The 24,622-nt window shown below is 53.0% G+C and overlaps 7 protein-coding genes across 7 annotated transcripts; 6 read left to right on the top strand and 1 right to left on the bottom strand.

The window, feature by feature from the left end:
• Positions 1 to 1,137: 1,137 nt before the first annotated feature.
• Positions 1,138 to 3,262, top strand: N0V89_002370 (uncharacterized protein; the record flags this gene model as incomplete). The annotated part of the gene is made up of 4 exons (XM_056211180.1): positions 1,138 to 1,186; positions 1,233 to 1,497; positions 1,544 to 2,590; positions 2,644 to 3,262. The coding sequence occupies 4 exons, from the start codon at positions 1,138 to 1,140 to the stop codon at positions 3,260 to 3,262; spliced, it is 1,980 nt and encodes a 659-aa protein (XP_056074653.1).
• Positions 3,263 to 3,969: 707 nt separating this feature from the next.
• N0V89_002371 (uncharacterized protein) lies at positions 3,970 to 5,643 on the top strand (the record flags this gene model as incomplete). Its single annotated transcript, XM_056211181.1, has 3 exons — positions 3,970 to 4,660; positions 4,709 to 5,204; positions 5,304 to 5,643. The coding sequence occupies 3 exons, from the start codon at positions 3,970 to 3,972 to the stop codon at positions 5,641 to 5,643; spliced, it is 1,527 nt and encodes a 508-aa protein (XP_056074654.1).
• A 397-nt stretch (positions 5,644 to 6,040) lies between these two features.
• On the top strand, positions 6,041 to 7,597 carry N0V89_002372 (uncharacterized protein; the record flags this gene model as incomplete). Its single annotated transcript, XM_056211182.1, has 2 exons — positions 6,041 to 7,389; positions 7,435 to 7,597. 2 exons carry the CDS (start codon positions 6,041 to 6,043, stop codon positions 7,595 to 7,597), a joined length of 1,512 nt encoding a protein of 503 aa, XP_056074655.1.
• A 717-nt stretch (positions 7,598 to 8,314) lies between these two features.
• Positions 8,315 to 9,798, top strand: N0V89_002373 (uncharacterized protein; the record flags this gene model as incomplete). The annotated part of the gene is made up of 2 exons (XM_056211183.1): positions 8,315 to 8,576; positions 8,633 to 9,798. The coding sequence occupies 2 exons, from the start codon at positions 8,315 to 8,317 to the stop codon at positions 9,796 to 9,798; spliced, it is 1,428 nt and encodes a 475-aa protein (XP_056074656.1).
• An 824-nt stretch (positions 9,799 to 10,622) lies between these two features.
• On the bottom strand, positions 10,623 to 12,842 carry N0V89_002374 (uncharacterized protein; the record flags this gene model as incomplete). The annotated part of the gene is made up of 5 exons (XM_056211184.1): positions 10,623 to 11,797; positions 11,847 to 11,905; positions 12,027 to 12,099; positions 12,146 to 12,532; positions 12,836 to 12,842. The coding sequence occupies 5 exons, from the start codon at positions 12,840 to 12,842 to the stop codon at positions 10,623 to 10,625; spliced, it is 1,701 nt and encodes a 566-aa protein (XP_056074657.1).
• Positions 12,843 to 13,185: 343 nt separating this feature from the next.
• On the top strand, positions 13,186 to 14,269 carry N0V89_002375 (uncharacterized protein; the record flags this gene model as incomplete). The annotated part of the gene is made up of 5 exons (XM_056211185.1): positions 13,186 to 13,262; positions 13,311 to 13,354; positions 13,413 to 13,439; positions 13,488 to 13,551; positions 13,603 to 14,269. The coding sequence occupies 5 exons, from the start codon at positions 13,186 to 13,188 to the stop codon at positions 14,267 to 14,269; spliced, it is 879 nt and encodes a 292-aa protein (XP_056074658.1).
• A 3,980-nt stretch (positions 14,270 to 18,249) lies between these two features.
• CDC15 (Protein kinase of the Mitotic Exit Network) lies at positions 18,250 to 22,820 on the top strand (the record flags this gene model as incomplete). Its single annotated transcript, XM_056211186.1, has 4 exons — positions 18,250 to 20,262; positions 20,313 to 21,117; positions 21,191 to 21,641; positions 21,695 to 22,820. The coding sequence occupies 4 exons, from the start codon at positions 18,250 to 18,252 to the stop codon at positions 22,818 to 22,820; spliced, it is 4,395 nt and encodes a 1,464-aa protein (XP_056074659.1).
• Between the last annotated feature and the right edge of the window lie 1,802 nt (positions 22,821 to 24,622).

The raw sequence follows: 24,622 nt of genomic DNA on the forward strand, positions 1-24,622 counted from the left end.
CACATGTTGAGGCGCCTGAAAGAAAACCTCCGTGGTAATGGCAAAGGTCTGTGCGCACCGCATCACCTCGATTCGTCAGCTGCCGATCCCTCCTACATCAACACCGTCGTTCGACCATCTCCATTTATGCCAACATAAGCCCATCATCACGTCGTGGAGATGACGCTAGAGAACATCGTCCAATGCAGCAAAATGAACGCAATCGATTGATAGCGAAGTCGGTACCTGTGAGCAGCAGGGGCGCGCGCACGACGCGTTCATCCTTCCTCTCGCAACGACCATCACATCATCTCAATTATTAGCGTTCGGTCTGATTGACATACAAAGGGACAAAGCTCGGGATGTAGGCTTTATTACATCGGAACACCGGGAGCCGCATCCTCAATTAATCTTCTGCTGACGTTTCAAGGTTAAAGTCGTCAATCTATATAGTCTCAGCCCCATCAATCTGGGAGGCTTAGGAGAACGTGGCCGCGCCCAAACCACGGACACGCCATCATGATCGCATAGGGTCAGGCTTGCATCAAACCATCGCCCGCGATTTCATCTGTGGGCAATCACCTCAAGTTGCGCGAACCGCTCGAAAACATTGCCCCTGCCGACATACCTACCAGCAACGAGAGGCTTTTTCCCACAGTTCAGAGGCCAGCGATCACGAGCTATCTTTTTTTCACATCGAATAGTGTCCTGGTGACGTCGCTTCCGATCATTTTCCACTCGGTTTGCGCCTTTATTCAACAGTTGCTGTCACCGGTCATGGCCTCACGTCTATCGCCAGGATATTTGGCGAATCTGAGGCTTAGCACAGAGCAGACCCCGACACTCCGCCATCCCCGGAAGCCGTCCCAACGTCCATTACAAGGAAATGATCGTTTGCGAACTGCGCTTTTGGCGGTGTTCGACAAAATTGCAGTGATAGCGAAGATGTGCAATCGCGTAACCGGGATTGGCTACTGCGCTTTATATCCCCTTGTCCCCGTCGACCGTCATATGTATTGTCTGCTTGTGACCGTAGATTAATTTTCCAGAATCACATGTCCGGTCGCTTGTATTCGGTGCATGGACTGAGCGATAAAGTTCGCAGGTACCTTTCGCCGTGATGTTCTTTCTACTGAAGGCTCACTTTCTCCATTCATTATGAAACTTCACACATTTTTAGCAAGCTCCCTCGTGTTTGCAGGCTCAGGTACGTCCACCAGCTGTTTTTACGTACAGATACTGAGTACATGTAGCGCTCGGTCAGACATCGAAGCGATACTGCGATGCAGCCAGCTCGATATGCTACTCAGGGTGGACAGGCGGCAATGGCGTTACAATTGGCATTGCTCTGCCTGACAAAAGCTCCCCGAACTTTGATACCGTGCTTCAGATTGTTTCGCCAGTCGCTAATGGATGGGTTGGGTTCTCGTGGGGCGGGACAATGCCATATGTTCCACTCACCATTGGGTGGGTCAACAAGGCTGCAAATACAGTGATTTATTCCTCACGGATGGCATTGTAAGTATTACATATGTCGATAGATCGTTGAGCTTACAGCCTCTAGTGGACTCAGTATGCCGCAAGCGTATACTGGTGCAGAGTACACATACCTGAAGGGGACTGGTTACAATGACACACATTGGACATTGAACGTGCGGTGTCGAGGCTGTTCTCAATGGGAAGATACAGAGGGCAAGATAGTCTCGTTGGATTCCAGCAGTGCAGCATCACCCTTTGCGCACGGCCTATCGAACAAGGCACCTATTCAGCCCGCGAAGAATACTTCAGTATTCAACGTACACTCTTCGTTCGGTCACTGGTCACTGGACCTCACTCAAGGCAAGAACGTGGACTTCGACAAACTCGTCGCAGCGAATCTGATTCCGGACGCGCCGCCAGCCACTACAAGTACCCCAGCTCCCACCTCGTCTATCAGCGCGAGCCCGAGTACACTTAGCACGAGTGTATTTCCTTCATCTTCACCAGGTCCCGTCCAGACCGGGATTCCGAGCTCATGCGCTGGAGTTTCGACCTTTCGTTCCCCGGTGTTGACCGCTAACGGATGGAAGGCTGTCAAAGTCGCCGGAAACTTGGTGCAGCCTAGGGGTTTAATTTTCGACACTGCCGGTCGTCTATTGGTAATTCAGAACGGATTGGGTATCACTGCGCATACGGTTGGGAATGACGGCTGTTTTATTGTTGAAAAAACTGTCCTTGCCCAGCGAAATCTTAATCACGGCATCGTGCTTAGCCAAGACGGCAAAACGCTGTATGCAAGCTCAGCCACTCAAGTATATGCTTGGGATTACGACGCCGCGACAAGCAGTGTGGGGAATTCGTCACGCATCGTGATCTCCGGAATGGACAACAAGGGACATGTGACGCGGACGTTGGCATTCCCACCCAAGCATCCGAACTTGCTCGTTGTCTCCCACGGGTCAAACGACAACTTTGACTATGATGCAGGCAATGTCAAAGTTGGTCGATCTTGCATCAAGGCTTTCGATATAACCTTGACACCTACTGATGGCTATAACTATCCTACTGGAGGATATCAATTGGGGTACGGACTGCGAAATGGCGTGGGGATGGCCTTTGATGCTGATGGGGGGTAAGAGCTCATGCTTCCACCATCGATGAACGTCGGTACTGATCAGCCCGCAGGCTATGGGAAGTCGAAAACGCATCCGATGAGATCCTCCGGACAGTGGATGGCGCAAGCGTCGATATTCATGCTGATAACCCAGCTGACGAGATCAACTACATCGGTGACCCATCGAAAGAGAACACTCAGTGGTACGGCTACCCTACCTGCTACACAGTCTGGGCACCAGACCTTATCACGGACCACAAGTTTGCCATCGGCGACCAATTCGTCCTCACGCCCAACGCGACCTTCGCAGATGCAACATGCAACACCAAGAGTGTGCCTGCAAAACTCGCTATACAAGCGCATTCTGCACCCTTAGACGCTGTCTTCGACAAGAATTTCACGCATTTGTATGTCAGCTTCCATGGATCGTGGAATCGTAACCCGCCAACTGGATTCAAAGTAGTCCAAGTACCATTTGTTAAAGGCCCAAACGGGTTCGTGCCGCAGAGTATTATTGCGCAGAGTAATGTTACGGGCTATACGGACATCTTGTGGAATCCGGAGGTCGAGCATTGCTCAACGACGCAGTGCTTCAGGCCCGTGTCAATTGCAAAGGATCGGTTTGAGCGCATGTATGTTACGAGTGACAGCGGAACAGAAGGCGAGCTATTGCTGCTAGGCAGAGCGTAGAGCAGGATGACGTCGAATGCGGTGTTGAGATGATATCGGCTAGCATTAGAATCCAGGCCTTACCCGCTAGGTCTGTATCGTTGGCACCATAATAGTTTCATGGAAAAGTTAAGTCAAGATCTGTGGGTTGCAAGAATGATGCCCGAGGAGAGCTTGGCAGGCTGCATGTAGGCAGTCCAAACCAACGAAACCGTCAAGCAACGTTCGAAGTCGTAACAGACATGCATACACGGCGTAGTCCTGTCCGAAGAAAGGCGTAGCAAAGCATACTATAATAACGTTGCCGAGGTATCTATGGGTGGTGACCTCATTGCAGACACGAAGTGTGGGGACCAATCGCATTCCGGGAGATTGTTGAGTCGCAAGCGCTCACTCGACACGACCTTGGCCTCCAACCCAGTCGCAGAGCTCGCAAGGCACTTTGCTCCGCGGCAGGGCAACTTGGTTCATGATGGTCTGCATGGTGCTAAGGGTTGGGTATATAAACTGTGAGGGCAGCCGCGTGTGCATTGCACGCCGAAGAGGTGTATGCTCAGTGCTCGGCTCTCCACAAATACTGCCTTTGTTTAGCTACCTTCTATCAGCGGGGAAGCCGAACGCCACTTCCACATATACTCTAGTCCTGTTGTGCGACACTTCTGCCTTGAGCCGTGTCTCTCTTCTCGCTGATTTTCACGCTCTGTTTCATCACCAGTTCACCGGCCATCATGGACGGAGACTTCCTCAACAGTCAACTTGGCAACGAACATGCCAATGGGCATGCGGAATCTAATACTCACAACGTTGACATTGTTATAGTCGGTGCTGGCGTTTCCGGAATCACTGCCGCGTATCACGTACAACACTCCTTGCCCCATGTGACCTACACTATCCTCGAAGGCCGCCACGAGATCGGCGGAACATGGTCTCTTTTCAAGTACCCCGGCATCCGCTCGGACTCAGATCTCCATACATACGGGTTCCCCTTTAATCCGTGGGATAAGCCCAATCCAATTGCGACAGGCGAGAGCATCACCAAGTACATGCGGTCAACCACACGCAAGTTCGGTATCGACAAAAACATCTCGTTCCAACATAAAGTCACGGCCGCAGACTGGCGGTCAGATGAGCAACGATGGAGGCTGGAGATCGACAATGAGGGCCGGAGAAAGGTGTATTGGGCGAAGTTCGTCATCATGGGGACGGGATATTACAACTATGAGAAACCACTTAATGCAGATATTCAAGGCTTGGAGCGCTTTCAAGGATCTAGAGTGCATCCCCAATTCTGGCCCGAGGATCTTGATTACAAGGGGCGGAAAATGGTGATCATCGGCAGTGGTGCAACCGCCATCACGATACTCCCGGCTGTCGTGGAAAATGGTGTCGGTTCAGTGACGCAACTTCAGAGAAGCCCTGGTAAGTTAGCTTTGTGAGAGCCTGGAAAGTGCTAACAATCTTTTTAAGGATACATTTTCAATATGCCCCAGCAAAAACCTGAAGATCCTCTTCCGTACTACCAACGGGTACTCCCGCGATGGATGGTACTCAAATGGCTCCGTTTCGAATTCGTCCTCGTACCGTACATTCTCTACCTACTATGCCAGACATTCCCGAACTTCATGCGCTGGTTTATACGTAGCGAGGCAAAGAAGGCCTTACCTAAAGATTTTCCAATGGATCCGAGCCTCCAGCCAAAATACAATCCCTGGGACCAGCGACTCTGCTTCGTACCTGACAATGACTTCTTCAGTGCCTTCCATACAGGCAAAGCTCGCATAGTAACAGACACAATCAAAACCGTCACAGAAGATGGCATTGAACTGAACAGCGGCGAGAAGCTAGAAGCGGATATCATTGTCACAGCAACAGGCCTCAACCTGCAGGTCTGCGGTGGAATCCCTATTACCCTTGACGGCAATCCCGTTCATCTCCCGGACTGCTACACCTGGCGGGCTACAATGCAAGTATTGCCCGGTGCGAAGTCGATATGTCTTAGACATAAACACTTCGTACTATCCCCACCTTTCTGACTTAACTGACTTCGTACCTGCGCGTCTAGGCTCAGTAATGTGCCAAATCTCGCTCTCATCATTGGATACATCAACGCATCATGGACGCTTGGGGCAGACACTTCTTCTCGTCTCATTGTTCGTCTATACAAGTATCTGGAGGACAGCAAGTACTCGAACGCCACTCCACAGATCAGCGAAGAGGAGAAGAAGGATCCGGTGCAAGTGCTCAATCTCAAGTCGACATATATCAAGGCGGGGAGTAGCAAGGTGCCGCACGCTGGGAAGACAGGGCCATGGAAACCCCGGGAGAACTATTTCTTCGACAGTTGGGCTGCGAACAGGGCGAATTTGGAGGATGGGTTGGAATTTGGGAGAGTAGCCACATAAATAACGTGTGATTGGAAACGTAGCGTAACTTCCAAGATAGTAGGTATAGGGCAAGGTTCTCATTTAGTAAACCGCGTTCTTAGCTTGTGTGGGCTTACGGAGTTGTTCCAAGGATTCTAATATTTATTCGCAGTTCACAAATTGGGAAGGTGCAATATCGGAATGATCGGAGTGCAACAGTTCGATCCGTTTATCGCCAAATAGATTTGTACGAGTACTCCGAAGAGCTCAACGCTTTGAGGCACCGCGGTCGCTCGCGGATATAACAAGCGCGATTGCTCTATACCCGATCGCGCAATCCGTTTCTCGTCGCAGCTGCCTAGCAACCTCGTCCACCTTCAATGTTCGCGACGTCGAAGCGATTTTTCTCAATTTCACATCCCATTTAATCAGCGTCATGAAGGAAAGTGCATCTTCAAGCCCGAGAACCGGTAGCGCAGCCGAAGTTACTTTGCCAGATAACCCAGCCGTGCTTAACGTAGATGAACACGCACCAACGCCCTTATCGCCTGGCAGGACCGGATTCCCAAAGCAAAGTGGACAATCGCTTTCGTACTGGCTCCAGCAAGTTCGATCAGACCCATTGCTTGATCATCGTACTACCAAGCAACTACCCAAGGAAACGGATACCGTCATCATCGGTTCTGGAATCTCGGGTACGCTTATCGCAAAGCATCACCTGGAAACTTGGCCGGAGAAATCTGTCCTTGTACTAGAAGCTCGAGAATTCTGCTCTGGTGCGACAGGAAGAAATGCAGGTCACTGCAAACCAGACCAGTGGCGGCATTTCGCAAAATTCGAGAAAGCGTATGGGCAAAAGCAAGCTATCAAGATTATGAACAATGAGGCTGCGACGTGGAGGGCTCTGGTTGCATACGTCAAGGAGAATCATGTCGATTGTGATCTTTGGGTAGGTGATACCTACGATGTCCCACTGGATGACGATGTCGCCAAAGTCGCGAAAGAATGCTTCGAGAGGTATAGGGACCTAGGGGGCAGGGTCGAACACATTAAGGTGACACATGACCCAGCAGAAGCCGTGAGGATATCCCGAATCAAAAAGGCAAAGGCTTGCTATGCTTGGCATGCCTCGACGCTGCAGCCGTGGAAACTTACCGCACACATTATGCGGGAGAATCTTAAGAACGGCATACATCTCCAGACATACACGTTAGCAAAGAATGTTGCAGAGGACTCACTAGGAAGGCGAAAATGGGTCGTCAATACAGAGCGAGGAGATATCGCGTGCGATACCGTGGTGTACGCGACCAATGCCTACAGCGCAGCTCTGGAGCGCTCACTGAAAGGTGTCATCACGCCAAAACCGCACATGTGCAACAAAGTCGTGCCGCCTCGAGCTTTGAGTGGCTCCAAGGCTCTCCAGAACTCTTACGGTGTTCTGCTTCCAGATGGCGGCCTCTTCAGCATCAATCCTCGATGTACCGCCGACGGCGTCGTGATGGTTGGTGGATCGAATCCAGGACAGAAACAAGTCGATAAATGGGTGGAGCAGCATCCAGAGCACTGCATCGATGATGGTCTCGCAAGGGTGGACACTGTCACCGAATGTGTGCGCGAGTTCGTCGAGAGTAACTTGGAGGGCTGGAAGGAAGCAGAACTCGGGCCTGGTGAAGGCTTCGATTATAGCTGGAGTGGCATTATCGGTTTGAGCGCAGACGGAGTGCCGTTCGTGGGTGAGTTGCCTGGAAAGCCAGGGCAGTGGATCTGTGCTGGTCATCATGGACAGTAAGTATCCCTTTCGTGTAACGGATGGGTAGCTAACAGGAGAAGTGGCATGGCACGGATTTTTACTGCCGCCCCAGGACTTGTCAAGGTCATGAATGGCGAGTCTTGGGCTGCGACAGGTCTGCCCGATGTCTACGAGATGACGCCAGAAAGACTGCAGCGCTTGCAGTCGGCGACTGAAGGTGCCCCCAAAGTTGCAATTGTCTGAACGAGCATGCGTCGATGTTGCGCTCAGCCAATGACGCGCTCTCGAATGCGGATGATTACTCCTCTTTTAGCATCAATCCGCCGGTGGCGAGGCTCACGAACACCTTGGCACCAGCGTGCAGCATGAGCTTGGTGAAAGCTTGCGACGACTTTCAAGCGCCAAGAAGTGAAGGAGATTCCAACGTGCCAATCACATCTGCTTTGTTGTCAACGGCCCCAGAAAGACGGCAAAAGTGGCATAGCTCCAGAGCTAAACTTAACGCCAACGCGTCTCGGTCCGAGCACTGGCCTCGTCCGTTGTTTCGACAGCCTCGTAGAACACGCCTCTCGACGTGCAAAATTGCAATGACGCGTACCATTTCTATCTCCTGTCATAGGACAGCCGTTGAAACGATGCTCCGCTGTGGATGAGCTCGGTCGATTCTCCACCGCGGCAGTGGCTTTCCTACGCCACGAGTCACGGCCGCACACCCGAGTTCGTCCAACACCCATCGACAGAGGGGCAACTGCCGCGTCATTCGAGATGACGAGTCTGCAATACAGATCTGAGCACAGAGGCGGGTGGTGGAGGGCTGCATTTGGCTATAATAAGACCGTCTCGACATTCACTCGATAATATCATCACGATCAACACATCGTTCCATTCGCTTCTTCATCGCCTTTGCATTTGCCATTCGCTTTCGACGCTTCGTCTTGCATATCTTCATTCGCTTCCACAATGGTGAACTTCGCTTCCACCGTTAGCAGTGCGCTGGCTGCCGCCTCTCTTCTCAGCCTTGCCGCTGCCCACCCCGGCGAGAAGCATGATCATGTTCACATCAAGCGCCAGATTGACGCTCGTCAGTTGCGTGCTGCTGCCGCCAAGCGCTCCTTGGGAGCGTGCGAGAACTCTCTCAAGCACCGTGACTTGATGGCCAGGTCCGTCCAGCGTCGTGCCAACGCTCTCGACAGCCTTCGTGAGAAGCGCGGCATCTCTGTCAGTAAGTTTAAAGACCCCAAAACCGTTGCTGGGGCCGAAAATTGACTCTTCATCAAGACTCCAAGAAGCTGCGTCGTGATCTCTCGGACCTCCAAAGCTTCGAGACTGTGAACCATAACATGACTGGAGAGCTCGACTACTCCCTCAACACCGACCCCGCCACCATTTTCTCCGCCAACACTTCGTGCATCCTTGCTCCCGAAAACACCGCCGGACCTTATTACGTCCTCGGCGAGCTCGTCCGCTCGGATGTCAAGGAGGACCAAGCTGGTGTTGATCTTTACCTCGACGTCCAATACATCGACATCAACACCTGCGAGCCCGTCAGCGGGCTTTACGTCGACGTCTGGAACTGCAACTCCACTGGTGTCTACTCCGGCGTCGAGTCCGGCCAAGGAGGCCTCGACAGTACTTTCCTCCGCGGCATCCAAGCAACGGACGAAGATGGTGTTGTAGCCTTCGAAACCATCTTTCCCGGCCACTACGAAGGCCGCGCTACCCACACCCACTTGCTCACCAAGTCCAATGTGACCGTTCGCGAGAACGGCACCACCGAGGGCGGCGCCGTCACCCACATCGGCCAGCTCTTCTACCCTGAAGACCTCATCACCGATGTCGAGACCTTCGAGCCGTACAACACCAACACTGTCGAACGTACCACCAACGACGAGGACATGTGGAGCATCGTCCAGGCGGACGCTACATACGATCCCTTCCCGGAATTTGTCTACCTCGGCGACAGCGCGGCGGATGGTCTGCTTGCTTGGATCCAGATTGGTATTAATGCTAGCGCTGATCACTCCGACGACGAGTACTACGCTGTTGCTGCTACTTACTACGAGGACGGTGGTGTTGCCAACGGTGACAGCTCGTTCGCAGGTGGAAGTGGCGCGCCCGGTAACGGAACTGGCAACGGAACCATGCCTTCTGGTGCTCCTCCCTCTGGTGCTATTTCCTCCGACCTTGCCTCTGCTACTGGCTCTGATGCCGCTTCGGATGCTGCTGTGACTATTGTGTCTAGCGCTGCTGGCACTACGTTGACCACTGTCTCTGGCGCTGCTTCCTCGTCGGTTGCTGCGCCTTCTCGTGCTGCTAAGCAGTCTGGCAAGCCTTCCAACGTCCAAGGTCAGCAAGGTGGTAACCAGCAGGGTCAGCAGGCTCAGGGTCAGCAGCAGCAAGGCCAGGGCCAGGCTCAGAAGCAGCAGAAGAACCAGCATCAGTAGGCTAGCACCGCTTAGAGCATGCTAGCTTCAGTAGACCTAGCCTCGTCACAGAACAGGTAGGCTAGGAACTTACGATCGACGCGCTGTTCTGTATTACACTGCCCCTTCACTGGACTGTTCTCGCACCAACCCTCCTAGCCTCGTTACAGGACAGGGAGGCTAGGAGCCTGCATCGAATTGCGCTGTTCTGTATTACAGTTACCGCCCACAGTACTGTTCTCGCACTGCATTGGAGGAGTTATCTCTTTCATTCGTTCTGTTGTTGTTTTCTGTATATATTTGGATCAAATAGACCATTCATGTCCCATCTGCATTGGCATCGTTATATCTCCATGTTCGTCCATTGTGATATCCCACATAACATAAGCATTTAACGGTCGAACTCACAAGAAAGTAGACGGTTCGGCAATTCCACGAATGCAGGGACCAAGGAAGAGGAGGGCGTGATTAAGTGAGGCAACAATAGAAGCGTACTCGCTCCTTCGTAGGTAGTAATTATTGCACGAGACGATTAGAGCAGGATACATTGCAAACTAGGGGTGATCCCTGTCTGGTGACAACGTTTACGGATCAACAGAATCTTATATTCGACATGAACCTATCTATCCACTTCCTGCACACTGCATCAGTATCTTTGTGTACAACTGCCAAGTTATCATCACCGCCGAGTATCCCATAAAGCCCGAAATTTTAAGGACGGGTACCGCATGGCTCATAGTCGTAGGTCAAGCAGGCTTTGTCGCGCTAACAAAGGTACTCCTCCTCCTCCTCCTCTGTGATCCATGTATCTCTCAAATCTTCCTGGAGGGACTTCCATTCATCAGTCAACTGGCGTGGAGGCTAGTGACAAGGGATTCGAACGCGGCCGGCAGCACGGTATGCTGCGGACTCACCTCGGCCACCGCAGGCGGCGGATTGAGCGACGCACTGTCCTTCATGGCCTCCTCCGGTGCCTGATTACGGGTCTTCTTGACCCATGCGTCGACTCCTTGCATCGCTTTGATGGGGTCGCCTCGACAGTTCTGAAGAAAGTTTTGAACTTGTGCTGGCGTGAAGGTATCCGGAGGGACTTTCGCGCTGAATTCTGACGCGTACTCTTCGATCTGGTATTCCGTATACTTCTTGCTCGCAATCGCGGCGCGACCGATTAGGCGCTTGAAGATGTCCCGAAGGGCTTTGGCCATCATCTTCCCAAAACAAACTTTCATATCAATACGACCAGGACGTGTAAGGGCTTCGTCTAGAATATCCGGGTTGTTCGAGGTCATGATCAGCAGTCGCCCTTCGGCTGAGGCGTTCCCGTCGATGGCGTTGAGGAGGCCGGACAAAGTCACCATGTTCCGCTTTTGCGGCACGGGAGTCTGACCAGAGAACACCAAACCATTAGACACGGTTGAGGGTGCTCCTGGAGCTGACGACTTGCGTAGGTGCTTCGGCTCGCTCGACGCGGGACCTTGCTCGCGACCGATGCCGCAGCTATCAATGTCTTCGATAACGACTATGCACTTGCGAGGCAATGCTAGAAAGAGGCGGTGGAGGTATCCGTCGCTAACATCGCCCGTCGCGAGATTGATGAGATAAAGATCGCAGCTAAGGTGACCGGCAAGGGCGGCGCTGAAGCTCGTCTTTCCCGTACCCGGTGGGCCATAGAAGAGGTAACCACGACGATAAGGTATACCGCAATCTGCGAAGAACTTCTTTGATTCCTCGCTGTAGTAGTACTCGGCATCAGATACCAGCTCGGCCTTCGATGCGTCATCCATATCAATGGTATCGAGCTTACGCCTCGCTTTGACGACGGTAGACCAAAGGTGGCCGCTGTAAGCATCCATCTTTCCGCTAGAAAAGTAGATGTTCGTTGTACCAGCCCTGTTAACGAGCTTGTAATCATGACAGTGCTTGACGAATTCCATCAATGGGTGTAGACTCCACCCAGGAGTGAAGAGAACGACCGAGTTTTGCTGTGTTCCTTGGTAATCGATCAGCGCGCGTCCGCCGTCTGATGCAACATTAGTTGTGAGGTTGCACTTGGGGGAGGAGGAACATACGGTGTTTTGAACTGATGGCGGCGCCAGTACGAGCGAATAGGAACGGGCGAAAGCCGACCCTAGAATTAATTAGCACTGATTGCCATTCACAGCGCCCAGAACCCCGGTGAGGTACTGATCGCTTTTTGGCTGAAACGCATTCCTGCTGCTAGTAGCGTATGAATTGTGTCGTCTACTCACCAGAAGAACTTCTTCCCCACTGGCGGTAGGCAGTTCACTTCATCGGATTGCCGCTTTGGCTGGCCTCGTATCTCTAAGGACCAATTAGCGGCTAGGAATCTCCGGCATCAACGACGTACGTAACCTACCACCCGGAAAATAGCCTCCGTACATGTCTGCCCCAAATCGTCCCATGTCTCCGGTCATGACTGTCGCGCTGGTACTCAGAGGGTTCTTGTTGATGACCTCTGCGGAAACCCATTGGATGATGTCCTGAGCAACCGGGTCGTATTCCGGGATTGAGATGCGGCTCGTGAGAGAGCGAAGAAAGAGGTCCTTCGCGTAGCGCCACACGGGCGAGACCACCTTGTAAAGCGCAACCAGAGCGACAATCCTCTCGATATTGGCCCCGCTGCCAGGTTGGACATGAGCCAGAAACCGTTGTATAACTTCGATGAGAGGATTTGCATCCGCGGTTGCTCGTTTGAGGTGACTTGGGACAAGGCCCGGAGTGGTGACAGGCTCCCCTGTACAGCTCGACCCGGCGCTGTTTCCCATGCGCTGGAGCCATGGCAACGTCTTTGGCTGGCGTGGGTGATATGGAAGCCATGGCAGCCTCGAGTGCGACGGGAGCCGGGATTTGGGGCTTTGTATTGGCTATTCGGGCGTGACACAGAAGCCAAAGTACCTGTCGGTTGAGACGCGCCGCGCGCGGTTGCGAGTCGGGCGGCTGTCGCAGCAGGCGTGGTGTTTTATTGCATGTTCGCCTCACGTGGGCGGCTGCCTTCACCGCGTGAAGAGGCCGAGGGGAAAGACCAGATGTGGCGTACCTGCCATTTCTGCGCATGTCTGCCTCGCGCACGTGGCCGGCATCGGCGGTGTAACAGCGCAGTCTGGCCCAAGAGGGCTCTTCTGGAGCGGATGCATTCAACAAGTGCACTTTCATCCGGGTCGTGCAACCTTCACAAGCGTTCGCACTCGCTGCTGTGGCTAGCGCCGTGCCAGCTACTTTTGGGATGGTCTAGCTCTGCTGTCGCTAACAGTACGTCATACTACAAATCGCCATCACTATGTAATCGAAAATTCCACTTTCCCATCTGCAATCTCACCGGAACTCACCAGGTCCATTGGCAATACACGAAACAGCTTCGTGGGATTTCGCACCATCACATACCTCGCCATGGCCGGAACTCACGACATGAGAGCTGAGAAGCTTTTCTCGGTGAAAGACTATGTTTGCGTCATCACAGGAGGAGGGTGAGCAGCAATCATTCACCGTGGCGTGCAACTGACTGACCCATTCAGATCTGGCATCGGCTTGATGTCTGCTCAAGCGTTAGCAGCCAACGGTAAATCTGCCTAGAACATGATCCTGGAATGGTGCCTTAGGCTGACGAATGACGTTAGGCGCTAAGGTCTACATCACCGGTCGACGTGAGTCAAAAGGATATCGCAGCTTCGCGTAGACTGACACCCGAACAGGCAAGGAAGCTCTCGAGGCTGCAGCGAAGTCGCATGACCCGAATGGAGGAGGCCAAATTATCCCGTATGTACCATCCCAGCCCGCACCAAATCACAGCGTCTGATAGTCAAGCAGTCTTGGCCCCTGCGACGTTACCAAAAAAGACGACCTTGAGAATCTCTACCAGGAGTTGTCAAAACGTGAAAAGTACATCAACTTGTTGGTCGCTGCTGCGGGCATTTCCGGCGAGAAGGCAGAGCCCGACGCCGAAAAAGCCACCGATCTCAAGGCCAAGCTTTGGAACAATGAGACGTTCGAAGGCTGGAACCAGACCTACAACACCGACGTGACCTCCGTATATTTCTCCGTCGTTGCTTTGCTTCCGCTGTTACAAGCCGGCACAGAGACGCATGGCCACCTCGCCGCTTCCGTCATAGTCATCTCGTCAATGTCGGGCATCATGAGGCACGCGCAGGGTCACTTTAGCTATAACGCTGCGAAGGGCGCCACCGTACATTTGACCAAGTTGATGTCAGCAGAATTTCAAAAGGCGAGGATCAGAGTCAACAGCATCGCACCGGGCTACTTCCCAAGCGAGATGACGGTGAAAGAGAGCGACGAGCATCAGAAGAGCCATATGCCTGATGAGAAGATCCAGGAGAAGGGCCATGTGCCAATGGGAAGAGCCGGAGCGGATGAGGAGATGGCACAGGCGGTATTGTTCCTGACGAAGAACGCTTACGTGAACGGGGAGATTATTGCCGTCGATGGAGGTGTTCTGAACGTTGTCGCTGGAAGGTAGGACAATGGCGCTGTGTGCATTGCGTTAGGAGGATTGAAAGGGATCATCAAAATGATACGTGCCCAGAGACACCGAGGTGAACATCTCACTAGACGCCACAAATGTGGCTCTGACTGCGTTCTGTGTGTCTCGCTGTCTCACTGCCTTTCTCGGTAGCTGGGGTTGTTTGCGAGAGTTGCAACCGTGCATGACAAATTCAGTAAGTCCGACGCGCGGTCAGATGACCAAGGTTCTTGGTACATAATCCTACTACGAATGCAATCAGCCTCAACGGCCGTATCCCTACCCACCACATCGAGCCGCGAGTACACGCTGCGTCCCGCATAACCACTTCACGCAGATTTCGTCTTCCAATCTATCAGAGCCTGCGTGGTGTGCTATTTCGATGTGACAGCCCTGCGATTGACGGTCCCTCTGTATGTCCGGCGCTTACCCGCTGCGCCTGCATGCAGCTACGGCAGCCCCAGGGCAAAGTTCCGCCACCACCATCCTCGCAAGATGATCATCGTCCACCCGAACCCTTGAATGTCCAGATTGTCCGCCAGATGATTGTATCGTCAGTGCTTGGATCGAGCCTCTCTGGACACCGTTCGGCTAAGACATAGTTCTGATGGAAGGCTCCGATGTCTCTGTTCATCCGAGAAGAGTCGGCACTACCTTCGACGAATGTACCCTATGTAGCTCAGTATTGTATGCGCATCACCTCAAACATAAACAGACAACAATATTGCACATGACACGAATAGTAGCGTACCTTACGACCATGTCTCCTCATCCGGTCAGTCAAGCGGCTCGCCTCGAAGACGCGCCGGACAAGGAGTATGATAGTAAGGCGGGTTGCGGTCCGCACCGAGCGCATCCGTCACTGACGTCGAATCAGCCCTGCGACTTGGCCACCCGTTCAATCTGGCCAGCGAATAGGTGATTTGGTGTAACCAAGGCTGCAACTACACCACGATGGTCACACGTGCATCTGCCGTTCATGTGGAGTCCTCAGTGTCTTTAAATGAGCGTTTCAGTCGCCTTTTTCGGGCCCAAACACTTGCTTCCGGCCTTCGTTGCTGACCTACCAGAGTTGGAGCAGAACATACTGTCCATTCTAGAACATATCGTGCAGGTCTCGGGCACCGAACCTTGCCACTTCGGGACACGCCTTGCGCGGCGCCTGCGCGGTGCCTCACAAGCAAGCCCCAATGACGCCTCCCATCCGATGCTACGGACCTTGTCTCAGTATGTGTACGCCGTACGCAAATGTGGCCATTGTCTAATGATCATCTCCCGATTCGATTAGCCCCACGATATCACCACTCGCACCAAGGACTCAATAGCTGGGCTACTGGTTATTTCATTCAATCCTCGATCACATACCTATGCAGACTGATTGAAGGTGTTGGGTAACAATAGGCGCTTATCAAGGACCGCCTCAACGACTGTGAATATACGCCCCGCCCTAGACCTCAGTGCCACTGGGAGCGCACATCATCTTACGCCGCGAGCTTGCTGATCAACTTGATACGAGCGAAGGATTCGGAAAACACGCAATCAGAGGGCGCCCTGTGTGACTTGCAAACTCCTCTCCGTCTAGAGTCTATTTCTGAGCGAATTATTTCTTCACTCCTGCACTGGGATGTCTTCCCAAGCATCCTAAGTTTGTCTTGTCAAGGGGAGGACATCATCCGCAGCGTCATTATGAGCACCACATCTACGTGGGGAATCGATATGACCGCGGGACAGGCTAGTCAGCCTCTATTGAATGTCTGCATTGCCTTCGCCATTCTGGAAACGCTCTTCGTTATCGCCTTCGTCTTTTCATGGCACTACAACAAATGCAACAACAAGAATAACACCAAGGGGGTGTATATTCTGATCCTCCTCGGTTATGCGTTCTGTTTTGGTGGAGTGGTCATGGGTATATGTAAGTATATCTACATAGAGCAGCCCACTTCTAAGATTGTGCAGTCAAGCTCACCATGGGCGGAGCTGGAAGACATGTTCATACGTTGCGGCCTCAAACAGTCGAAAGGATGTTCAAGCTCATCAAAGCTCACGAGTTTGTCTACGTGCTATCGGTTCCATTTCCGAAGCTCGCAATTCTCTGCTTATACTTTCGACTTTTCGACGAGAAGATTGCCAGATACGTTTTGTATGCGACCGCTGCAGCTATCGTAGGGACGTCAGTCTTTGGGGTCGTGACAGCTTTCACCAATTGCCGGCCTTTCGCTTCCTCATGGGATCTCACGCATCCGGCTCAATGTGCTATGGATCCCACAACTGCTATGCGTTTTTTCAGCATTCCCAATATTGTCACGGATGCAGCTCTGCTTTTGATACCTCTGCCGGCACTTCTCAAGCTTAACGGTGGGATATGGGCAAGATTCGGCGTCGGTCTGACGTTCGTTGTTAGCACCTTGTAAGGCTATTGCCGGGTTTGAGGGTGACGTTAACATATACGCAGGGGCATCGTCACCGCTGTGCTACGCTTTGTGATCTTCCTTCGCACCGATCTATTCCAAGACATCACCTACCACTCCGTAGTCACAACCAACTGGTCAATAATCGAGCCTGGTGTCCATCTAATGGGAGCTACAGTCCCTACGCTAAGGCCAATGATTCGACGCTTCTTCAGCCAAATGCCGATAATCATGTCTACGCCAAAGTCGGCTACGGAGCCCTTCTCTCCTAACGGCCCTTCAATGCCAAAAACACCGAGCACGCCTATCATCGAGCGACCAGCCCTGACCAAGAAGTCATCGGCAAGAGACATGGTACCAACGATCGGACGAGCTCCTAGCCGGCACATGCGCATAGACGATTTCATGCAATGGGGGTCTGGTATATACAGTGTCAGGTCCGATGACGAAGAAAGCATGGTGTGCGCAGAAGCAATTGTGCATGAGGCGATGGGTAGGCAGGACAGGAATCCTGATGGGACACTTCGGATGTGGTCGCTCAAGCCTTTGCAGTATAGCCCATTGCGGACGTCGTTTTTCTTTGAAGGCAACTCACCCCGATGACACCCCGGTGAGTGTGTCCAGAACTAGCCGTAGTAATGGTATTCCTTAATGTTCCGAGTGTGATTGGTCGCGTGGGGTCTTTCCCGTTGTGTACCTGCGCCATGCCATGCCACGCCATGCTGATGTGGGCTGCATTCCGATCTCCGCATCCCCCGCATAGCATACCTATCGCGATTGCTCCTTTGCCCATGGCCTATGGGAGATATCCCGGACTCGCCTAGGCGTGCATCATGTTCAAGGACTCGATCAATCGTCGACCAGTGAATGCACATGCACGTAGCCTTGGAGAGATGGCGTGCCTCCCGCTCGGCCGCGAGCATACTCGATTCGGCAGCCTGCCGCAAAAGTCGTCTCAGACGCGTATAGATAGCCCAGCATATGTTGGGGCGACCTGTTTGTCGCTTTTGAATTCTTATCAGCATGGGAATGGATAGACAGGTCAATTGTGACGTAGCAACGATGTGATGCGCTGTCAGTGATGCCAAGCGATGTGTAGTCGAACCCTCGAACCTTCGAACCCTCGAATCTCGACGGCGACCCTGGCATTGGACGGCTTTCCTCTTACGACCTCTACTCCCACCAGGGCAATTTACCGCCACCCTGCATGGTCAGGCCTAGGCCTCGCCGATGCGACGCGTGCTGCCCCTCCGAACGTCGCAGAGTAGCGGTTCGCAATTGACCAGAACCTTTGGCAGCCAGGATCCCCAGGACGCGACGCCTATACCACCTCCTTAGCAGGCGAGGGGGCTCCCCGCAGACCGCCCCAGGGCCGTGCGAGCACCCGTAAACATCAACAGCCAGCGCCTGTGCGCAGATTCTGTGGTCTGCCGAAGCTCGATGCGCAGACGACAAAATCCCGTCGCCAACGAACCCAGAACCGCCGAGCGATACGACCGCGAACCTAGAATTGCGTAGGAAGAGGCAGCTGGAAGGGCTTGGGACGCACACAGCAGGCAGGCCACCACCATGGTCTCACATCCGAGCAACAGGGCGGCCCACGCACACTCAGGCTCGCGCTCATCCCAGCACAGCTCCAATGGCTCGTCTGGCCACCACAAGAAGGCCTCCTCATCGTCCAATGGCCGCGCCCCGAGCAGAGACGGCAATCGGAGGGAGGGGACAGCGCAACGGGCCGCACAGGATGTCGCGGGGCTCAAGGACTACCAGCTCGGCGAGCTGCTGGGCAAAGGCGCCCATGGCAGTGTCTTCCGCGCCCTCAATTGGGGCACAGGCGAGACGGTGGCCATAAAGCAGGTCAAGCTGGAGACGCTCGGCCAGGCGGACCTCAAGACCATCATGCTCGAGATCGACCTGCTCAAGAGCCTGACCCATCCCAACATCGTCAAGTACAAGGGGTCTGTCAAGAGTGCCGAAAGTTTGTACATCATCCTCGAGTTCTGCGAGAACGGCTCCCTGCATAGCGTCTGCAAGAAGTTCGGCAAGTTTCCGGAACCGCTGGTGGGCCTCTTCATGTCGCAAGTGCTGCAAGGTCTACTGTACCTGCACGAGCAGGGTGTCATCCACCGCGACATCAAGGGTGCGAACATCTTGACTACAAAGGAGGGGCTGGTCAAACTGGCAGACTTCGGCGTGGCCACCAAGCAGTCAGGGCTCGACGATCCGAGCGTTGTGGGAACCCCATACTGGATGGCACCGGAGGTCATCGAAATGTCTGGCGCAACCACGGCCGCCGATATATGGAGTGTGGGCTGCACCATCATCGAGCTGATAGATGGGAAACCGCCCTACCACCACCTGCAGCCTATGCAAGCCCTCTTCCGTATCGTTAATGACGACCATCCACCGATTCCTGGCAGCGTCTCTAATGCTTTGCGAGACTTCCTCATGGAGTGCTTCCAGAAGAATGCCAATCTACGTATCGATGCCAGACGTCTGCTCCAGCACAAGTGGATCTTGAGCACGAAGCGGACTGCACCTGACGTCGCTTCAACAAGCCCCGAGTTCAACCAAGCGGTGAACCAGATCCAGCAGTACAACGAGAGGCTCGATTCGGAACCTGCGCTGCGTCGGACGTCGGCCGCCGCTCCACTGCCGCGCAGAGTCCCGGTGAATGTGAACCTGAACATCCCGAGGCAAAGGCCTACCGCTGAGTCCTTCCGTTCACCAGAGATCGACAAAGATGATAACTGGGACGACGACTTTGCTGAGAGCATATCGCCTCGCGCCTTCCACCAGCCTCACTTAAAACCTCAGGACAACTTTGGCGGTCTCTTCTCAAGCGACAAGCTGAAGGCGATTGCCAGTGTAATGGAAGAGCCGTCACAATTCGATGGTGAAGCCACGGTGAAGAGTCCGCTCAATCTGCAGCACTTGAGAGGTTCCCCGAGTGTATTCGCTCAAAGTGACGTTGGGCGACCCCCGTCAACAAGAGCCCGATCATCAACTTCAAGATCGACATCCACATCGACTATCACGGAAGAACCGCTAGAGCGTCAGGAAGGTCAACCCAAAACAGCGTTCCTCCGTGGTGTACCCAAGGTGTTGCAAGCACCGCGAGCACAAGCGGCCGCCTTCGCCCGGCCATCGCAGATGTTCCGTGAGAATTCGATCGAAGACTACTCGGATCTGACAGTAGCTGATGAGAGCGCATTCGAGCTGAAGCTAAAAGCTATGCAGATCGCCAATCCGCCTTCTATGTTTCCTAGGGAAGTCAGTAGGGTACCATCACCAGCAGATACTTTCTCTCCAAAGCTATTTCATCCCAACGATCTGAAGACAGCGCCGAAATCAACAAGAGATGCCAGGGCCAACGGCGCACACCAGCGTTCTGTCTCGTCAACTTCTTCGCGCAAGATGCAGCGGTCACAGTCAGAAATTGAGATGCTAAGATATGCGGAGGACGATCGTGACGACTTTTCGGACGTCTTCGGCGACATCAAGCCGAGCAGAGCTGAAAGTGATAGTGGCTCAGAGCATAGTAGTTTGGCCATGATCACTTCCAAGATGTCGTCATCTTTTGTATGTCCTCTACTAAATGTCGTAAAGTATGTGTGCATTAATAGGAATAGATGCTTGCCGACGACGACGATCTGGACCCGTTTGCCAACATGGACGAGGGCCTGGAGAACATCAACATGGAAAACAATGTTGCCCGCGACCGTGATGACCGACTGACAAAGCAGACGGAGATGCTTGTAGGTGATCTGAAGATCAACCAACCTGACGTCGACTTGCTCAAGATCGCCGACCAGCTTTTAGAGGTTTTGTATGAATCACCTGAGAAGCGTTCTATCGTCCTCCGATCCCATGGCATGCTACCTATACTGGAGATCCTTAGAGAGATACCACCTAACGAACTAGTTTTGCCATTGTTGAAAATCATCAACTTGATCATTCATGAGGATGCCGAATCGCAAGAGTCGCTGTCCATGCTTGGTGGAATTCCTACTATTTGTACATTTGCATCGAAGAAATATCCTAGCGAGATCCGGAAAGAGGCTGCAGCTTTTGTGCGACAGATGTACCAGACCAGTACACTTACACTACAGATCTTTGTTGGCTGTGGCGGTATAAACGTTCTGGTTGATTTTCTAGAGGAGGACATAGACGAAGAAAGAGATTTGGTGCTCATCGGCGTTAATGGTGTGTGGAACGTGTTTGAGTTGCAGGGCTCCGCGCCGAAGAATGACTTCTGTCGGCTGTTGTCGCGCAACTCCGTTCTCTATCCACTTTCGCTGGTGTTGAACAGGGTCATCAACGAGCGAGATGAGGTCGCACAGCTCATCCAGGGTCGCATTGTCAGCATATTTCTGATTTTCTCACAAGCCGAGAGCTTCGTGAAAGAATTAGTAGCGGACCGCATGATCCTGAAGCGCAAGTGCCCCGCCCTCTCTTCCAACCCCAGAGTTGAAACATTTCCCAAGTACAGATCACTAACAAATCGCAGGGGTACTGAAAGACCTCCCAAAAATGCTTCCGGTGCACCAAGTGACTATGCTCAAATTCATCAAAAACCTCAGCATGCTTTCTTCAACCCACGAGGCGCTGCAGAACTCGAACGCAATCGACACCCTTATCGAGCTGTTTAGGAATACGCAAAACCAGTTGAACCATCGGGAGATCTCAAACCAAGTCTTGAATACCATGTACAACCTTTGCCGCCACAACAAGAGCAGACAGGAAGAAGCCGCATTGTCAGACATCATACCTCTGCTCAAGGAGGTTGTGAATGGTGGCGGCCCATTGAAAGAATTTGCTCTGCCTATACTGTGTGAGCTGGCACATAGCGGGAAGGTAGCGCGCAAGATGTTGTGGGATGCGAAGGGGTTGCAGTTCTACATCAGCATGCTGTCTGATCGCAATTGGCAGGTCACGGCATTGGATGCGATTTTCGTTTGGTACGTTCATTTCATCTTGACGCTTTTACAACCTGGCACTAACACAGCACCAGGCTTCAGGAAGAGACCGCTCGTGTAGAGCAATATCTTCTCTCGTCCAACTTCAGCATTGCGATCATAAGCTCTTACACCTCGCCCGAGCTCTCGCAATCAAACTTCGAGAATATGCTCGAGCCCCTTCAGAAGCTCATTCGTCTCTCGCCTCCAATCGCAGCATCGCTAGCTGTCCCCGAGATCTTCACGCGCACAGTGCAAAAGCTCGGTCACAAAGACGCTGTTACTCGCTTGAACCTCCTCCGTATTCTCAGGGACATATGCGATTCCACGGAAGATGAGTGCACTCTCATCCGCCAATTTGGCGTCTACGACACCATCGTCCATCTTTCCGAGCATGACCACGCTGTGCTTGTAAGACAGATGGCTGGAGAGCTTGTCCGAGCATGCGACTCAGTATCCAAGCGCAGCACCTCCCGCGCCTCGGGTTTCCGCCGCCCCGCGTCAAGCTCAGGCACCCGCGCAGGCTCAGGCTCAAGTACCGGCTCTACTCTTGTGTCAGGCATGACGCCGCCCACCCCAAACAGTCTGAAATCCGCATTCGCGATCCCACCAGTGCCGCCTATGCCGCCTACCCCAACTCTACTCGGCAGCGGCCGCGAGCGCATCACCCGAAGCCATTCCACAGCCGGGATCTGGGATCTCCAGGAAGAACCTTCCCCAAAAGCGCCATCACTAGTCCGCGCGTCGACGGCTGTCAATGTCCTCAGCCCTACTATGGCGTCTTCACCGATCACATTAACTTCGTCACGCACGCCGCACACCAGCCGCCCACCGTCCCGCGACACCACATCCCTCTCGCGCATCGCCTCAAATCAAAGCGAAAGAGACAGTCCGCTTACTCCCTCCACTGCCAACGGGTCAGGGAAGTCACGCCTACCAAAAGCGCGACAAGGGAGATTGTCTGAAGCCGTGAGTCGCCGACGCCAGAGTCAAGCTAGCCAGGGCGGTGGCACGGGCGAGGAAAATGTGACGCCGACGGGCAGTGGTAGTGCAAATGCAACGCCCCTCCCCAGACTGCAGATTGTGAGGCGCAGAAGGGAGACCAGTGGTGGGGAATTGAGCACTTTTGGGCCGGATGGGGCGGGCGGGAGGCCAAACAGTAGGAGGGGTGGGCAGGAGTAGGACTCCAACAGGGAAATGTCGATGTTTATGCCAGACGTAAGAAGCAGGAGAGGCGCGGGCCAGGACTAGGCGTCCAAGTATGATACCCGCTGGTGGGGAAGCAGGCGTAGGCGCGGTCACAGCGATTTTGACACTCTGAGGAGCGTTAGAGAGTGAAGAGAGTCTTATGGGGATTGGTCGTGGAGTTTGACTTGACTTTTTTTTTCCTTTGTCAAATATTGGGAGGTTGTTTGCACGGCATGGCATGGCATCTTTATTGGGGTATTGCATAGCCTAGGCGTTCTTGGGGTTATTATGTGCCATGAGGGGTTATGGTAGAGTAGGACTGAGGGACGGGCGTACTTATGGCATCGAGAACTGACGATGCGAATTCTGCATCATATATCGTTGCGGGGTTGTTGTGAGAAGTGATGTCCAGTTGTCTGGTTGAACCTGACATTTGCTTTCATGGGAGATCGGATTGTGAGGAAAGACGAGTTAGAGTAGAACGAGCTGGGATGGGTGATGTTTAATGTTGGGCGAATGGTAAAGGTTCGAATAATGTTCAAATCTCGAAAGAAGAGATGAAACGAGCGGGGTGCGTCGCCGGTCTTCTGAGTAAGATTCAACGACAGCAGCACCGCTCTGTCTTCGACGAAAATGTCCTACTACCGGACCCAGCGTAGCGTCTGCAGCACGCAATGAACAGATGATGAACACAGCGCAACGACGGTTCATTTATTTTGAGTGCTTGCTAAAGGATAGCTTGCACTGTGAAAGACTGAACCTAGATCATACAGTGTACTGGGAGCTGTTCCTAGCATACGGACTCACGGAGCTCTAGAACGAAGACAATTCAATCCATTTGTTGTAAACGATTACTGGTGACGGTATCGAAGACTGAGCTGTAGAACAGTGCGTCTGCTTTTGAATGAAGAGGACATTTGGCGAAAGCGAGATATTATCCATTGTTTGTCCATAAAACGACGTACACCGGCGATATGGTAAAGTACTGGTGCAGCAAACGAGGAGAGTTGGGATCGACAAACCCAACGGATGTGCACTAAGATTGAGCCGAGAACCAGAGCCGTTGGTGTACCACGTAATCTTGGAGGTCCCGTTGGGACCTCGAGCAAGCGATAGGGGCATGGAGGCAGCCCGAGGCGCCACTGTTGTCGAGTACGAGAAACGATCCGTAGGTACTGCCGTCAAGTCAGTCATGCGGAGATATAAAACCGAGCTTGCTAGCTCTGCTATGGCTACGGTCGTGATCGACATGGTGGCTTAACGGGGAAGACATCTCGTTCCGCCGTCTGTGTTAGCGCATCGAGGTCTTTGCATTACGGCGGTACTCTCACATGCCAGCAAGTCTGGGTACAGTTCTAGTGCGATCAATGACGCTGTAGAGAAGCCGCTGTAGGAGACACGTGTGGGTATGTAGCTTCGCGAATTGCACAAGATGGGTGTCTGCTTTTGTGCTTAGGCTAGCTTGTTGGGGATGCGCTTGAGTATCATGTCAAATTTGATCCTTGAATACATTTAATAAGTCGGTTGAAGGTCGTCAATGCCTTCGGAGTATTGGACTGGGTTCGAGAATGAGGTTTGGCTCAAACGCTCGGCTTCTACGAAGTGTAGCAAAGGTTGCAGAGAGCCAGAGTGATACCCTAGGAGATAGCCCTAGACCACGTATAGCCCATGGCTTCGTCCGCCTGACGGCTTTCACATTCGGAGGTCGTAATCTCCAAGTCGTACTTCACATTGAGTCCACTGAAGCGTATACTACAAGTGTCTTCGCTCTAATGGCTGCTCTAATCCCGCAGGAG

This window comes from Didymosphaeria variabile, assembly GCF_027946475.1.
Source record: "Didymosphaeria variabile strain IMI 356815 chromosome Unknown scaffold_2, whole genome shotgun sequence".
NCBI lineage: Eukaryota > Fungi > Ascomycota > Dothideomycetes > Pleosporales > Didymosphaeriaceae > Didymosphaeria > Didymosphaeria variabile.